The sequence below is a fragment of the Triturus cristatus genome, chromosome 5_2, assembly GCF_964204655.1.
Source record: "Triturus cristatus chromosome 5_2, aTriCri1.1, whole genome shotgun sequence".
NCBI lineage: Eukaryota > Metazoa > Chordata > Amphibia > Caudata > Salamandridae > Triturus > Triturus cristatus.
In genome coordinates this window covers 631,993,435-632,010,288 of record NC_140588.1, presented here as the reverse complement: position 1 = coordinate 632,010,288, position 16,854 = coordinate 631,993,435, and the positions used below count along the sequence as shown (strand labels likewise).

The 16,854-nt window shown below is 46.9% G+C and overlaps 1 protein-coding gene across 1 annotated transcript in view; it reads left to right on the top strand.

The window, feature by feature from the left end:
• Window positions 1–16,854, top strand: part of LOC146829106 (acidic mammalian chitinase-like) — a 51,224-nt gene that overhangs the window by 16,573 nt on the left and 17,797 nt on the right. The window contains exons 6-9 of the mRNA XM_085607743.1: window positions 3,586–3,710; window positions 5,368–5,491; window positions 9,353–9,538; window positions 9,632–9,748. Coding sequence (XP_085463869.1) covers window positions 3,586–3,710; window positions 5,368–5,491; window positions 9,353–9,538; window positions 9,632–9,748 — 552 coding nt within the window. The remainder of the gene's footprint in view (window positions 1–3,585; window positions 3,711–5,367; window positions 5,492–9,352; window positions 9,539–9,631; window positions 9,749–16,854) is intronic.

Here is a 16,854-nt window from a genome sequence, read left to right as displayed (position 1 = left end):
CTCAGTAATATCAATCCAGTGTGTGTGACATCAGGAGTTATATGGGATGTCAGCAGTTGTGCGGCATTGTCTAGGGCATTAATGACTACAGGGTATCATGTGTGACCTCAGCAGTCACTGGCATCGGTTTCTGCCCGAGCAGTAACAGAGCAAAGTATGAGATCTCAAGAGTGACAGGACATGGTGTACGAACTCACCCCATCAGTTGAGTGGTGGTATCATACATGATCTCAGTGCATCGTGCGAAACATGACATGGTGTACGAACTCACCCCATCAGTTGAGTGGTGGTATCATACATGATCTCAGTGCATCAGGTGAAACATGACATGGTGTGTGACCTCGAAGAGTTATGATACTTTGCGTGTGACATCAGCGGGCACAGGGCATCAGTTGTAGTGTCAACTGTTGTCCCCATTGTGCACTACCTCAGAAGTCACATAGCATTGTAGGAGACCTCAGTAATCACAGGATTGTGTGAAGATATCTTCACGGCATTCACTGGGCATCGTATGACCCTGAGCTTGCTATGTCGTAGGACTAAACATGCATGTCTGTGATGGGGTCCAACAGAGGATGGGAGAATGGCTTCAAGACGAATTTACATATGGCTGAGTCCTGCTTATGGTGTTATTGTGAGCAACAAACAATGGAGTAATTACCAGTAGCTGGGATTAATTCCGTCACTTTTTCTGTTGTCAGGGTGATTCTACCTGAGCGCGCAGCTGTCTTGTTGAAAAACACATATTTTTAGCTTACCAAGGAATTACAGTGGGCTTAGAGCCTGCAATTGCTTACCATTGGTTAGCTTTATTGCCACTCTCACTTACTTGCTTCTAATTCGATGGCCTGCTCTGTCCAACTTGTGTTTGTCCCTCTTGTGGAGCACCACCTATTTACTTGTGTTCTTCCACTGCTCACTTTTAGTCAACTACTTTTTTCTTTTTGCTTAAACACTCCATGAGTTTTCAAGTTGTCTCACTCATGTGCTTCTCAACACCTTCCTGCGCTTCATGTTGTTCTCGCTCATCTGTGCGCTTCCGTTGCGCTCCCCCTGTTGCTTTCTCTCTCTCATGTACTTCTAGCTTTCCCCCATCACTCAGTTTTGCTCTTTCTCGCTTTTGCAATTCTCCTCATCACCCGTGTTGCTCTCCCTCTTGTACTACATATCCTCTGCTCCGGCCCACACCTGCTCATCTTCGGTCCCGGCCAACACTGTTCCATATTTTTTTTTAAATGGTAACTTTATTTTAACAGGTTTGGAGGAGGGCCACGTCATTGTGGCTTTTTTTTTTCTTGTTTAATTTGTTCATACTGCACAGGCCAGCAGTGGCCGCTCCTCCACTAAGGCAGAGGAGCATCGCCCGACTACCTTGAAGCAGCAAAAGAAAGGAAAAAAATGAATGATAATAAGTAATGGTATTATCATTTTATGTTGTCCTCCTGCTGCGGCAGCTTGCGTGAGGGGGCCTTGCGGGGCTGAAGAGCAGGGGAGGAGTGGCACGAACCTCCTAAGTGCGCAATGACTGTTTGGTCGGCCCTCTTGGGCTGCCCAAAACAGTCATGCAAACTTACCTGTTCTCCATGCAGGCTGCATTACAGCCTGTATGGAGAACAAGGCCACCCCTACAGCCTCTGGCTGTGCGATGTGGCACTCAGACCAATCACAAGACTGCATTGCAGCGTGCTGATTGGCTGCTGGAGCATGGGTGCCCAGGTGCTTCCTGCTTCCTCTTTCTCACAAGAAGCCAGGAAAAGGACGCAGGAGAAGAGGCGGCGGCAGCCAGCCAGTCGGCAGGCCGGGAGGTAAGTGATTTGTTTTTAAAGTGATTTGCCCCACCCGCCCCACTGCTGCTTTCAAGCAGTAGCCGCAATTGACAGCCAGTGCTATTGAGAAAGAACAAAAGCTATTGGAAAAGACAAGAGCTATTGGCTATGCCAATACTCGTTTTCAGTGCCACTGGGCATTATATGTGGCCTATGCAGCCACAGAGCGTTGTCTGTAACTTCGGCAGCCACAGAACACCGAGTGCATCATTGGCAGTAACAGAGCATTGCATACAACCTTGGCAGACATAGGTTATTCAGCGTGATGTCAAAAGTCGTCGGGCATCTGCAACCTAACCGGCAACTGGTTGTTGTTACTGCGCATCACAGGTTACTTCTGCGGTCAGAGGGCATCATGTGAGACCTCATTTCAGTCCTGACAGCAGAGGCGGCCGCATGGCTAACGGGTGGGGGAATGCAGGGGGGGTCACGATGGAGGGAGTGAGCAAAATAAAAAACACTTACCTTGCCGCCGCCGGGTTTCGCGTCTCTGCTCCTGCTCACCTGCCAACGACTTAAGGAACAGTAAGCAGGCAGCCAGGCTCCCTCCCCTAAGCCAGGCGTTGTGATTTGTCTGAGCGCCATGACACAGCGCTCAGCCAGGGGCTGGAGGGTGGGCATGTTCTCCATGTATGTTGTAATGCAGCCTGAATGGGGAAAGTGCGCATGACTGGTTTGGGCGGTCTGAGGGCCGACCAAACAGTCATTGTGCACTTAGGAGTGGGCAAACCGTTCCTCCCCCGCTCCGAGAGCAGAGCAGCCCTCAAAGCAGCACAAAGATAAAATGAAGAGAACTGAAAGTTATCATTTTATGTTTTTGCTTCTTGCACTGCTTGAAAGCAGAGGGGCGGAGGAGCCACCACTGCGTCACAGGGCATTCTGCATGACGTAGTTTCAGCAGTGAAAGGGCATGGTGTGCGACTTTAGCCGAAACAAGTGTATGGTGTTTCCTTAGCTGTCACAGAGCATCAAGTGAGAGGCACTGCTTTCTTCAAACTGTGCCCGATCTCAGACATATGTATGTGTGTTTGCACCGTGCTTCATTTGTAATAAACATAAGTGAAGGGTCCCACACGTTTTTCTTTGAAAGCAGGTTCTGATGCTGCAGGAGGAAGACAGTGGTTACTACGCTGGCAATACCACGAGGGTAGATAACAATGCGGTTGTTACATTGTTACCACGCGTGGCATTGCATCGCAAGTCATTTCAACGACTTGCGCTAGGTGGCGTTCAAGACCAGGTAATGTGTCGGATTTTAAATCTAACACATTCCTTGCTGTTGCGCTAACTGGAGTAGGAATAGTAGTTTATACTATTCCTAAATCCAGCGCGCCTTCTAGCGCAAGTCGTTGAACCGACTTGCGATGTAATGCCACGCGTGGGGACTACTCGGTTTTTGTAACAACGGCGTTGTTACCTACCACGTGGTAACCACGCGTTGTAACATCATACATTCCTTACCGAAATGCCAGGATTTGCAGAGAACGCGGCTGCCTTGATTCCCCCTATGGCTCTTCCTCCACCCTCCACTTCCTGCCCCATTATCTCACTCTTACATGTTCTTTTTCTATCCCTGCTTTGTCACTGTTTTCTTGTATTTCTTTCCTCCTTCTGTATCCCTCATCTGCTTTTCTATCTTTCGTTCTGGTTCAAAGTCCCATGCAGCAAACAAAAAACAAACTTGCAATCTCGAAAAATGAGTGTTAGTGCCCACCACCGGCAAGAACCAGCACAAATTAAGTGATGTGTTTGCTTCTAGGAACTGCTGCAAGCCTTTGAGGCAGAAGCGAAATCGAAAGGGCTGCCCCGGCTGCTGGTCACCGCTGCGGTGTCTGCAGGCAAAGGAACCATCGACGCCGGATATGAAATTGCTGAAGTCGGAAAGTGAGTACAGGAATTCGAGACTGCTGCTTACAAGCTACCGTAGGACCTCCGAGCGGGTTCCTCAGCAGTGTTGATGCTGCTATGACTTGGGCATTAGTTCTACTACTTCCAGGTCATTATCAGCCAACTAAAGCTAGCAAACCAACAACACCAGCCTTTTAGAAAGGCTGAGAGGGTCTCTCTTATAGAGAACCAGGACATTAACAGGCTGTGCCTCTGAAAGAGGATTGGACTGCTGAATGTTGACCCCTAGGATATCGTGATGCAAGAATATCGTGGACAGAATATCGAAAGGTAAGTGCATACACGGAAATGAATATGTACTATTCCTAACTCCACATCTACGAACCTTGAAGATACATATTCCAATAGGTACATATATCTGGAGTTACGTGTAGAAAATCCAGACTTACTTACCTGCTGATTTTTTTGGGGCGATATTTTGTCCTCGATAGGGTCTGATCGATATTCTGGAGTCGATATTGAAAGCACAACCCCGAAAGAGGTGTAGGGCAAGGCAGAGTTAGTCCTTTGTCATATGACCTTTACTCTGGCATGAACAACTGGGGTTTCATGACATAAGTAAAGCAGATGCGATGGCACCTGGGCCCACCGAATCCTGAGTATTGCTGTGTTTTAAACATTACGGGGGGGGGAGGATTCTTGTTCCGCTACACTCTCTTGATACTGTCTCTATACGGACCCTACTTGATTCTTCTGCTGTTCAGTTTGCTCTTATTCCTCTAAATGTTGGGGCTCACGCCTCAGCAGAGGTAGCTGTCTTGTGTCTCACTGTCCAAGCAGGTTCTTGTTTCCTTCAATGTAAAAAGGCACCTCCTCGAAGATGAAGTTTAGTACATAACGAAAATGAGAAACAACACTCTTCACTGCATGATGTCTGTTCCACAGCCATCACCAGGGAAGCATCTCAACAAACCTTCACAGCAGAATAGAAAAGGAGGGCGATTTGAAGTCGAAAATAATCTACACAACAAAAAAGGCAACCTTTTCAGCAAATTAAGCATGGCCCTTTGTGTTCTTAGCCGGCTATTTTTTATATACAAAACACATAGGTTACACGACAGAGATCCCCAAGCTATATAAAAACTTGAGGTTTCTTAAAAAGGCTAATTATATACATTCACCAGATCCATCCAAGATGGTCCTCGTCAACAATGAATCATGTAGTTTCTCATTGAAGCACAAGTATTGCAATGCACTAATATTGCATTCCTCCCTCCCAGAAAGCATTGTTTCTATAAAATATATACAACCTTCCGCTACACAGAAAAAACAAATGGCCAAGGTGCATTTTTTATTCTGCGTATCTCAGTATGACCTAAGTCGTCCTCAAGTGCCCACTGTTGGATTTAGTCTTCCCAACGAGGAGCAGCAGCACAGAATCCTGCATTACAATTTATTCTGCAAGTGTCTTTTTAGGAGACAATTTAAGATTCAAGAGGTCAGCCCTCAAGGTGAGATGCAAACTCTTTATTAGTTTCTTGCTGCTTTGAGTATACTAGGGTGTAAACGTGAATTGGCCAAAACAATGAAACACAACGTTTCCTGTCCAAGAGGGTTTTACACTGAATGAAGCCATTCTTCACCATTTGTTTTCTTAACACTGCTTTTAAGAGACTTTCTTCTGTCCTGTCAGAGTTTTAGATTTCATCAGCGTCATGACCTATGACTTCCACGGAGGTTGGGACACCTTCACAGGACACAACAGCCCTCTCCATGTTGGGTCCGAGGACAAAGGCGATTTCGTTTACTTTAACACTGTAAGTTCACATTTTTCCCCATTAGCTTGTGGTGACATGGGTCTGAGGGAACTGTGCCCTGTCTTGGTGGCTTCTCTGGGGTGTGTACTTGCTATGGGGTCTGCAGGAACTAGCCGCTGGGTTGGTGGCTTCCCTGGGATGTGTACTGGCTATCTGGTCTGAGGGAACTAGCCGCTGGGTTGGTGGCTTCTCTGGGGTGTCTACTGGCTATCAGGTCTGAGGGAATTAGCTGCTGGGTTGGTGGCTTCTCTGGGGTGTGTACTGGCTACCAGGTCTGAGGGAACTAGCTGCTGGGTTGGTGGCTTCTCTGGGGTGTGTACTGGCTATTGGGTCTGAGGGAACTAGCCGCTGGGTTGGTGGCTTTTCTGGGGTGTGTACTGGCTATCGGGTCTGAGGGAACTAGCCACTGGGTTGGTGACTTCTCTGGGGTGTGTACTGGCTATCAGGTCTGAGGGAACTAGCCGCTGGGTTGGTGGCTTCTCTGGGGTGTGTACTGGCTATCGGATCTGAGGGAACTAGCCGCTGGGTTGGTGACATCTCTGGGGTGTGTACTGGCTATCGGGTCTGAGGGAACTAACCGCTGGGTTGGTGGCTTTTCCGGGGTGTGTACTGGCTATCGGGTATGAGGGAACTAGGCGCTGGGTTGGTGACTTCTCCGGGGTGTGTACTGGCTATCGGGTCTGGGGGAACTAGCCGCTGGGTTGGTGACTTCTCTGGGGTGTGTTCTGGCTATCGTTCTGAGGGAACCAGGCCCTGGGTTGGTGGCTTGTCTGGGGTGTGTTCTTGCTATCTGGTCTGAGGAAACTGGGCCCAGGATTATTGACTTGTCTGGGGTGTGTTCTGCTTGTCTGGGGTGTATTCTGGCTATTGGGTCTGAGGGAGCTGGGCCCTGGGTTGGTGGCTTGTTTGGGGTGTGTTCTGGCTATCCCCAGTACCGCGTCCACTCAGTGTTGTACCAATGCTAGTGATGTCTACAGGTTTTTTTGGGCTACCCCAGTGACCTCTCCATGGATTAATAAGCTGCAACTGGTGATTTCTTATCTGGTTGTTGGACCACAGTCATTGACCTGTCTGTTTGGTGTTGGGGCTGCTGCTGTTTACTTGACCACTGGGTGTTGTGGTTGTGGTTACCTGTTCATGGAAGCCATGACCTGCTCTCTGGGAGCCTTGTGGCAGGAAGTGATTCAGCCCCTCAGCTTTGTGACATGTTAGTCCTTATAGTGATTTATCACCACAATACAGTAGCCTTCCGTGATCTGTTTCCTGGGTATCATGGCCCTGTCATAGACCTGGGACCCCTTGGAGTTGCAGTTTCTGTCTACTTCTACCCTTAGCGGTCTGGCCCCCACTGGATGTTGTACTTACCGCCCAGACTGTCCTATTTACTTAGTGGTGCTGGGGACCTAGATTTTAGATATTGTGATTGGCCAGCAACCCTTAGATCTTCAGATTACTCTCACAAACCTGTGTCGGGAGGTTGTGTGGCCGCGAGTGACCTGTCACCAGGTTCTTGCGGCTGCCAGAAACCTGTCTTATACTTTATTCGTAACCAAGGGCGAGGTGGTTGAGGCCATCGGCAAGATGACGAGAAATAAGGCTCCAGGACCCGATGGCGTCCCATCGGACCTTTTTAAATCAGATATTGAGACTTGGTCTACAGTTTTAACGAATATTTTTAACAGGGTCTGTGTCGCAGGCATTCCGGACACCTGGTCCGAGTCCGTGATCATACCTATTTTTAAAAAGGGTAATAGAGGGGACCCATGTTGTTACCGCCCTATCTCACTCATTGATTCCGCAGTAAAAGTCCTGGGCCGAGTAGTCTTGGGTAAATTAACAGAATGGTTGGAGGATACCAACACCCTTTCGTGCCTACAATATGGGTTTCGTAAGGGCCGGGGCACCATAGACCAAAGCTTGAATCTTTACCTTTTAATAGGTAAATACACCATAGCTAAGAAAGGGACGTTATACCTTGCCTTTATGGACTTATCCTCGGCCTTCGATCGAGTGAACCGGTCGAAACTGTGGGAACTTCTTCTCAAGCAGGGAGTAGATGAAAACATTGTCTATTTTTTAGCAGATCTTCATAGAGATCTCTCTGCTACTGTTAGATGCGACCGATTGGGTAACTGCACAGGCAAGATCGGAATCTCAAATTGTGTCAGGCAGGGCTGTATTTTAGCCCCCCTGCTTTTTACACTTTATATCAACGACCTAGCCACTGCCTTAACTGAGTCATCTAAGGATATTCCTAGGGCAGGGAAGCACCATATTCCAGCATTATTATATGCAGACGATGCTGCACTGTTAGCGCGTACAGCAGTAGGGCTCCAAAGTCTTTTAGACACATTTGCCGATTTTATGAAAAGACTTGATTTAAGCGTGAATTTTGTAAAATCTCACGTTATGACTGTAGGTTGTAAACCCAAGAAAACCAAGACTATGCTCTGTGAGGGCCACGTCTTATCTAGAATCACCAGTTTTCCTTACCTGGGGGTTATTTTCGATGATAAGTCATCTTGGGTTCCTCAATTAGCTGCAAAACGAAATGCCTTTGCCAGATCAATCATAGGGGTGTTAGACTTTGCTCGCAAACTGGGGGTGAAACCCATGCAAGCTATATTGAACATTTATGCAGCTAAATGTATCTCTATAGCTACGTATGGTGCGGACCTGTGGGGATTTAAAAATGTGAAGGAACTTCAGGTGGTAGAGGATAAGTTCCTAAAATCCATCCTATCACTTCCCCAGGCAACCTCTGGTTACATTGTACATCAAGAATGTGGGGTTGGTTATTTAACTGACCGGATAGCACTAGCCCCCCTATTAAAATGGTTATCAATCTGGCAAAATCCGGAACTTGAGCTAAATCGTGAAATTATAATAGATTGCTTATCGCTCGAGTACGGAAAGGCTATTCCCTGGCTGCGCTATGTCAAGAACCTAAGTGACGATATAGGTCGCCCAGACTTATTTGATACTCCTAACAATATATCAAAGGGAGACTTTAAATGGGTAAAAGATACATACAAGCTTAGAACCACTTTAGCTAGAGAAGAAAAGGAGTTAACAAAACCCACAGTAAAGGCCCATCAGTTATTAATAACTACAGGCAGCATAGACCCCTATTTGACCATAGTGAATAACATGAATCATCGCTTTTTACTGACAAGGTTTAGACTGAACAAATACCATCTTTTGCTCACTGATTCTGATGGTTGGATGAAGGACAGGGACCTGGAGATCTGTTCTTGCGACAGATTCTCCCTCAAGGATACTGCTCACTTTCTTTTCTTTTGTAAACATTTGTCCCCTCTCCGCAAAAAGTTCATCATCCCACTCATTAAGAACAAAGGATTTAGACAAGTCAAACCTGCTCTTTTGTATCTTCAGCTGCTAGGTACTACTTGGGAGATTTTTAATATAGCAAATTTTTTGGCTATTGCGATGAGATTAAGGAAAAAAATCAAGTGGACATAGTGTTGTTTAAATTAATTGTGAATTTTGACTAAACTTGACCTAGTCTTATTTTAAGTAGTGTTTTAAAATTATGTGTAAATGTCTATTTTAAATGTTATTTATTGTATATATATGTGATGTTTTGCACTTTTATGGTTCTTGATATGAGCCGAATAAAGTAATTTTGACTGACTGACTGACTGTCTTATGGTTCTTGCGGTCACAGCTGTTGATTTCTTATCTGGGTGTTCTGATAACCACATGTGGCCTGTTCACTGGAACTTGTGGTTTATGACTTGGATGTCGACTCCGCTGGGTGCATTGGTCGTCGTCGGGAACCCCTCGCTCTGTGTGCCATGGCTGCTGCTGTTGACTTCTTTTTCAACTGTCTCCCTGTAGGAGTATGCCATGAACTACTGGAGGGACAATGGCGTGCCATCCGAGAAGCTGATCATGGGGTTCCCCACCTACGGCCGCACATTCAGACTTGTTACTGCGGGTAATTGCAAAGTCGGCGCCCCAGCAGCAGGGGCAGGGTCTGCCGGAACCTACACTCGTGAAGCCGGCTTCTGGGCCTACTACGAGGTAATGGTTGAACATCTGGAAGAATAAAATAGTCATTTTATTTATTGTGTGTCCCCAAATCCAAGTTGTGTTAACATGTGGCTCCTCTGGCAGATTTGTACATTCCTAGCAGGGGCCGAGCTCCACTTCATCGAGGACCAGAAGGTGCCGTACGCCTGCAAAGGCAATGAGTGGATCGGATATGACAACAAGGAGAGCTTTAAGCACAAGGTAAGTGGTGGTCATTGCTAGTCTGAGTGCAGTGTGTGCAGGGCATGGACTGAACAGGTTCTCAGTGTGAAGTCATGAAACGATGCATTTGCTATAAGATAAACCCTTGTCACAAATCTTTTCCTACTTGACTCACAAGTTCCCATATGTCGAGCTATATCATAAAGTGTGGCTCTGATAATGCCCAACCATAGGCACAGCAACTAGTGCTCGTCAAGGTCGGTGCAAAGGTCTCGCTTGGATCGCCATATACTGTCATACTCTGTTACACTGTTATATTTAGTTTTCTCCATGAGTCTGCATGTTATGTTCCAGTCACGATGCTACTAACCTTCTGGTCCATACTTTATAGAACTGCTAATAAATTAATGGATGCATGAAAACAAGATTCATGACAGAATCAACAAGCATTTGCAATGCAATAGGTCTCGCATTTGTGAGAGTTAGAGCTATGGGTATTGTAAATGACAATGTGTTATATACGTGTTTTGGTTTTATAAGTGGAGAGGATGTATGTGGTTTGGAGTCGAATTATGTGGTTTGAATTGGAATTATATGGGGTGGAATTATGTGGTGTTTTGTGTATTTGTGTAGTAGAATTGTGTGACATGTTGAATATATAGGGATGAGAGCTGCACAAAATAGATAGAAAGGGAGCATTTCAAGCAGTACTGCTTTTCTCCCGGAGCAATAAAAGTTACTCGCTTGGTAAGGAAAGTACATAATTTACATTTAGTCAAATCTATCGGACAAACTAAAATAAACAATAGCTGGTAACTGTGCTAGGAAAGCGATTTCCAATCAAGCAACACAGGGCAACAGGATTACTGCAAGCCACAACATATATAAGCAGGCTTATTATCCCACGACTATCAGTTTCCAATGAGACCTTCAGAGTCGAGAGTCTGCGGCTAGAGACGATCAGCAGAGACAGGGGCTACGGCTCTCGGGCTGTAATTGTGCACCTGAGACAGAGTAAAAGGGGAACAGAAGAAGCAGTCAGAGGTTGAACAGGGGAGCAAAAATGCTGAAGAAGCAGAACCAGGCAGCAGAGATAGCCAGGCATTATAGACGGGCAGCAAAGACAGTCCAGTGCGTAGAGACTTGCAGCGAAGACATTTATAATCTAGATAGGGACAGCAGTGATAGCAGGTATTAACAGCAAGCAGAGGCTTTCAGTAGCTAAAGGTAAGAAACAAAGGGATCCACCCTTATGGGATAGTATAGAAGTGTTCCTCTAGACCACGTGAGTCTCCTACAATGGTAGAAAACACACAGCTTTGTTTAAATACCCCTCACCCACAAAAAGGACCCTTGGTGGCATGCTTAATCATCGGGGTCTTCCCACCCTGCTGCGGGACGGGGCGTGCTGCGACCTACGGCTACGTGGTAGCACTGATTATGAAAAACAATACTATGTGTAGTGTAGGAGTGTGAGTGGAAGGGTCAGAAGTGAGTGAATAGTGAATGGTGAAAAATTGAAAAATACCTGGCTCAGTGGAAAAAATAAATTTTAATGTTCCTTTGAGCTGGTGTCGTTAAAAGTGGGGAATGAGATGGAGATACTATGCTTTAATGAGCAGTGTATCCTGTGTCTTCATCTGTCGAGTTCAACACTGAACCCCATCAACCTTTTAAGTTGGCTTACGTCGTAATATACCATTTACCGACTATATGTCTAAATATAACAAGGGCGGGAAGAAACCACTAAAATTACACATTATCATGTCACAGAATCAACAAATCTTAGTTTATATCAAAACATAGAGTTTCAAGGGTGGGAAAATCCTCGCCTCCGTGTCCTTAATAGAATTGAAAATTCTTTGTTGTGATAGCTAGAATTAATTTTATTCTATGTCAGGCCTTGACGGCTCAGATTATGCTAGTTTAAAGTTGACCCACCACATTAGTAGCAACATCTACAATTGCCTTATGATAAAACGTTTTGAAAGTAGAATCAGAAGACCAATCCGCTGCAGTCATGATATCCTCCAAACAAGAACCCGTAGCCAGAGCCTTAGAGGCCATTGCCCCTCTAACTGAATGAGCGCCAAAGGCCAAAGTATCAATACCTGCCAACTGCAACAACCAATTGACCCACCTGGCTAAAGTCGCGGCAGTGACTGGACGGAAAGGTTTCTGCAAAGAAATCAACAACTCTCCTGCCACATCAGTCCTAAATTCTCGTGTGCAATCTTCACAACACTTCAAACATTGAACAACACATAACTTACTATGATGTGGAAATGCAGGGTAAGAAATACATTTTGAATTGGTTTTAGTACGCTTAGAAATAGTAAACGACACCCCAGAAGGAGTGAAAACTCTACCTGCTATGTCCAAAGCACGAACATTAGAGACACGTCTACATGATATTAAGCATAACAATAGTGTCAACTTGGCCGATAACTGCTTACGAGAGAGACCCTCATTCACCGGCCAATTCCGAAGAAAATGTAATACCACATTTACATCCCACAAATTTGAATAACGGGGTTTGGGAGGATTTACCAACCTGATACCTCACACCACTTTACAGACCAATGGATGTTCTCCCACAGGCATGGGGATGACCCGCCGAAATTGCTGATCTGAAATTGTTAATCGTCCTATAAGCTAAACCTGTACTTGCCATCTCCGACAGGAAGTTAACGATCATATGGATGCCGGATCCCAAGGGATCCCCCTGTCGTGCAGTACACCAACTAACCCACTTGCATGAAGCTGACTCATATCGTTTGTGTGTAGCAGGTGCCCAAGATTGAGACAGGAAAAGCAAAGTGTCCTCTGAAACTCCTGGCATTTGCCAGCGTCTCCAGAAAGTCTCCACACCATGAGGGGGAATTGACCCTGAAGTATGAGTGGATGAGGCTGATCTAGAGGGTCTGTCAGAATCTCTGGGAAGGATTGCAGATGTACTGGGGGCACACACGATAGGGCCAGCGCTGCTGGGAACCACGCTTGGGCTTTCCAACACGGGGATATTAATATTACCTCCGCACTCTACGGACCTGTGCCAATGCTCCTTATATCATGGCGAACAGAGGAAATGCATACAGCATACCCGTTGTCCACGATTGAAGAAAAGCATCCGAGTTGCTCGCCAGAGGGTCCGGCCGCACACAGTAAAACTAAAGCAGTTGCGTATTGAGCTGGAGGCAAAGAGATCTATCGTACACGGGCTCCACTTGGCGTTCAGCTGATGAAAAACCCTGGGATGAAGATGGCAGTCGCTGGAATCCCGAAGGAAACAGGAGTTCCAGTCCGCCACCACATTGGTGCAGCCCGGAATATACTCCGCTCCGAAATGTGATGCAGGAGGCAATAATGCCATGAGTCCTTGGCTATTTCCGCTAATAATCGGGACCTCGTACCCCCCAACCGATTGATATAACATACTGCTGAGATATTGTCCATTCTGAGCAGTATACAGCAACTTGCCTTGTGTGGTGACATGGTTTGAATTGCAAACAAACCCGCCAAGAGTTCCAGACAATTTATGTGGAGATTCAGCTCTTCCCGGGACCAACGGCCCCCGGACTCCCCAGCCCCATCTGCTGGCATCCGATTCGATCACTACCACTGGGGCTGAGAAAAAAAATGGCCTTGCCATTTCAGGCGTCCATGTGCTCTAACCACCTTAAAATCTCTGTACTGGCCTCCTGTCTTATCTGAATCTGTTCTGTGTAGCTCAGACCCTTGCGTAGGTGTAGGATTTTCAGTCTCTGGAGTGCCCTGTAGTGAAGGGGACCCGGGAAAATAGCCTGAATGGACAACGCTAACAGGCCCACCAGCCTGGCCAATGTCCGTAAGGATATGGTCTGAGAAGACAGCGTCCTCCTCAACTCTTTCTTGATGGCAATTCGTTTCTTGAGAGGTAGCAATAACTGAGCAGAGACTGAGTCCACTTGGAACCCCATTGACTGTGACGGAGTCATAACAGATTTTTCCACATTGATAATGAATCCCAACTCCTATAGTGGGTGAGTCGTCCACGCTAGATGATGACGAATTGTATTGACACTCTGAGCCATTATCAGGATATCGTCTAAATAGATGATGAGCCTGACCCCCCGCTCTCTCAAAAACTAAACTACCAGTTTGAGGAGCTTGGTGAAACACCAAGGGGTGGACGAGAGCCTGAATGGCAGGGCGGCGTACTCGTATCATGCGCCTCCCCATTGAAATTGCAGGAACCTCCTGTGTGGTGGAATAATAGGAACCGCCAAGTAGACGTCTTTTAGCTCGAGTCGCACCATCCAATCCCCTTCTAGAAGTAGATCCCGAAGCAAGTGTATGCCCTCCATCTTGAAGTGGCGATACACAACCCAAGAGTTGAACTCTTTGAGGTTTAACACCAGTCGAAAGCCTTGATCTTTTTTGGGGATGAGAAACACCGTGCTGGCGAAGCCATGATCGTGTGGTGTAGTCCGCACAATAGCTCCCTTTTGCAACAGAGATGCCACCTCGCTGTCAATGAAAGACCTCTCTACATGGGGAAAATGTAGTGGATGTGGTGCGCATGTTTGTCGGGGGCGTGTTGTAAAAGTCTATCTGAAAACCTAGTACAGTCTGCATTATCCAAGGGTCACCAGTCAGTGTTCTCCACTTGTAAACAAGCCCAGCAATGCGAACCCCCACAAGGGTATCTTCCCATTGAATCAAATTTACCTGAATAGGAAGTATTTCTGTCATTGTTGTGACGTCTGTAGCCTCCCTTCTGGCTTCTGCCTCTACCTCCATGATTTCTGGTGGGGTAAAAGTTTGACCGCTGAGATCCCCCACGTCCTCTCTGTTCTGATCCTCTCGAGGTCTGATTAGATCCACTGCTGGCCGCTCGACCCCTGAAACGTCCAGCCCTGGTAAAAAGGCCAGCATGGAAGACTTTCTTAATGTTGCTCTGGGACTTGTCTAGCTCTGAGAAGGTGGCCACATATTTACCCAACTCTTTAACTAATTTATCTCCAAAGAGTAATCTGTTCGCCAGGGTACCCGCCTCCGTCGAGGCCATGTCCGTCAGTTGCGGATCGATCTGCTTCAGGAATGACCGCTGTCGTTCAGTGGATAATTTACAATTAGCATTACCTAAAAAGCAGAGTGCTCTCTGCGCCCATTCTAGAATCTCTATCTTATCTAAGGGCGTGTTGGAGTCTTTGACCTGCACTGCTGCGTCGAGAATCTTCGTAAGAGAGCCACACACATCAAGGAGCTTATCCTGACAGCCTCTCCATGGTCATTCCAAGCCCTTCTTGGGGTCTTTGGAGAATTTTTTAAGGAAAGTGGCCATGTTGGGGTCCAATTCGGGGGTGTCGGCTACCTTGCCTAATAGAGCCGGCCTGGGACATTCCAATCTTAGAGTGGCACGAACCTCGCGCTCGAATCCCTGGCGTAAATTCTCCTGGACATAGTGTGCCACCTCCACACATGGCACCCATTTGCTGGACCTAGGGTGCACAATATTCTTGGGGTCGATGAGCAGATTCTTATTGGGGGGAAGAACGCTCTCTTTAGGCGCCTTGCGTTTCTTCTTTGGTGCCTTAAGTTCTTAGGCGCCTCCGATTCCTGGTTGGAGTCAGTGGTGTCTGGAAGGGCCGGACAAGAGTCATCATCGTCCCCCTGATACAGCCAGGAGGAGCTAGCAGATGAGAGAGAGCTCCCATAGCCATGGGTGTTAATGACGTTAGCCGCCATCCTGGCAAGTACCTCAGCTGAGGAATGATGGGAAGGTTCACGCAAGGAAGCCTTGAATTTACGTTTGCCAGTAATTCTGCAGGGTCTGTGTAAATGGCTGTAGAGCCTTAATCAACGCCCTGTTCTCTGAACCCTGGATGTGGGAATCGAGGGCTTCAACCAATTTTTCCTCCATTTGGTGCTCGTAGGGCACCTCATCATATTACACATGCCATCTTGTATAGCAGGAGGTGTGGAGGAACTTCAGGGGGGGGAACCCAGGGGTGTCACTGAAGTGTAAGTTATCCTGACTCAACTGTCCCTAGAAATGTAAATGAACTCACCCTGACACTAACTAGTACTTCAACTTGACTCAATGAGGAGATGTATAAAAGTGGAGGGAGCCACCCCTTATTCCCCCTAAGGCAGTGCCTTCTTTCATTTTTGCACCCCGTTGGGCGTTCACAGGGACTGAGGGTGGAAGCACTAACTGTCCGGAATGCATAAAAACCCAATTGGCAATGTAATTTCCGATGCGGGTGTTCGCGCATGCGCGAACCGTGTGGCAAGCGAAAGCGGACTGCCCCCTCAAGCGGGCAGCATGAGTCTGTCCCACTGCCGCTGGACCGCGCTAAACTGCCACATCAAGTGCCGGAGTGTCGGCCAATAAACCCACTGAACCCACGAGCACACACGCGGTTAAACAATAGCGCTATCGGCAAATCTAAATGCACATTAGCACAATAAAGTCTACATAAAGCATGAAAATAGGAAACACTTAACTCGCTGCTGCAGCAGCAAAGAAAAAGGAAGTGGTGTTACGTCACAGACATTTTATAGGTTCATATGATATGTGATTGGTGCATACCATGGAGGGGGTTGTCCTTCCCGGGGTATGACAGTTTAAAGTTTTCATTGGCTTCTGTTTTGTCAGTAAAGTAAAGAGAAGCATAATCTAAGCCTTCGTGGACTGACATAGAATTACGATAATACTGAAAGCGTGCTGTGCAGGAGCTAAAGCAACCCAATGGCTGGGTAACAAAAGCTGTTTTATTGGCCCAGATTAGTCCTGCAGTGGAGCAGCGAGCACTAGGATTGGCTGAATGCTTCCAAGCCAATCCTAGTAGCTCTGCACACAAAGTCCTGGGCGACCATTGGAGGCAAAAACACACCGCTCCATTGGTTGTCACCCAAATATCGAAAATTACAGACAAATGGCTTCACGTAAAGGAATTAAAAAGTCTGTGAAAAATAAGGAGGGCTAGTCACCCTACGTGCCAGTGGGATTTGTAGGGAGAAATGAGGGACGGAGGAGGGGACAGCCCTTACCAAGCACCACTGGCACTACGGTGGCGATGAGCAGCCAGTTCTCAGGATGCACTTACAGTCGCAACCATCTCCGCCGTTTCTTTTGTGTGGTTTTTTGGCTTCCATTT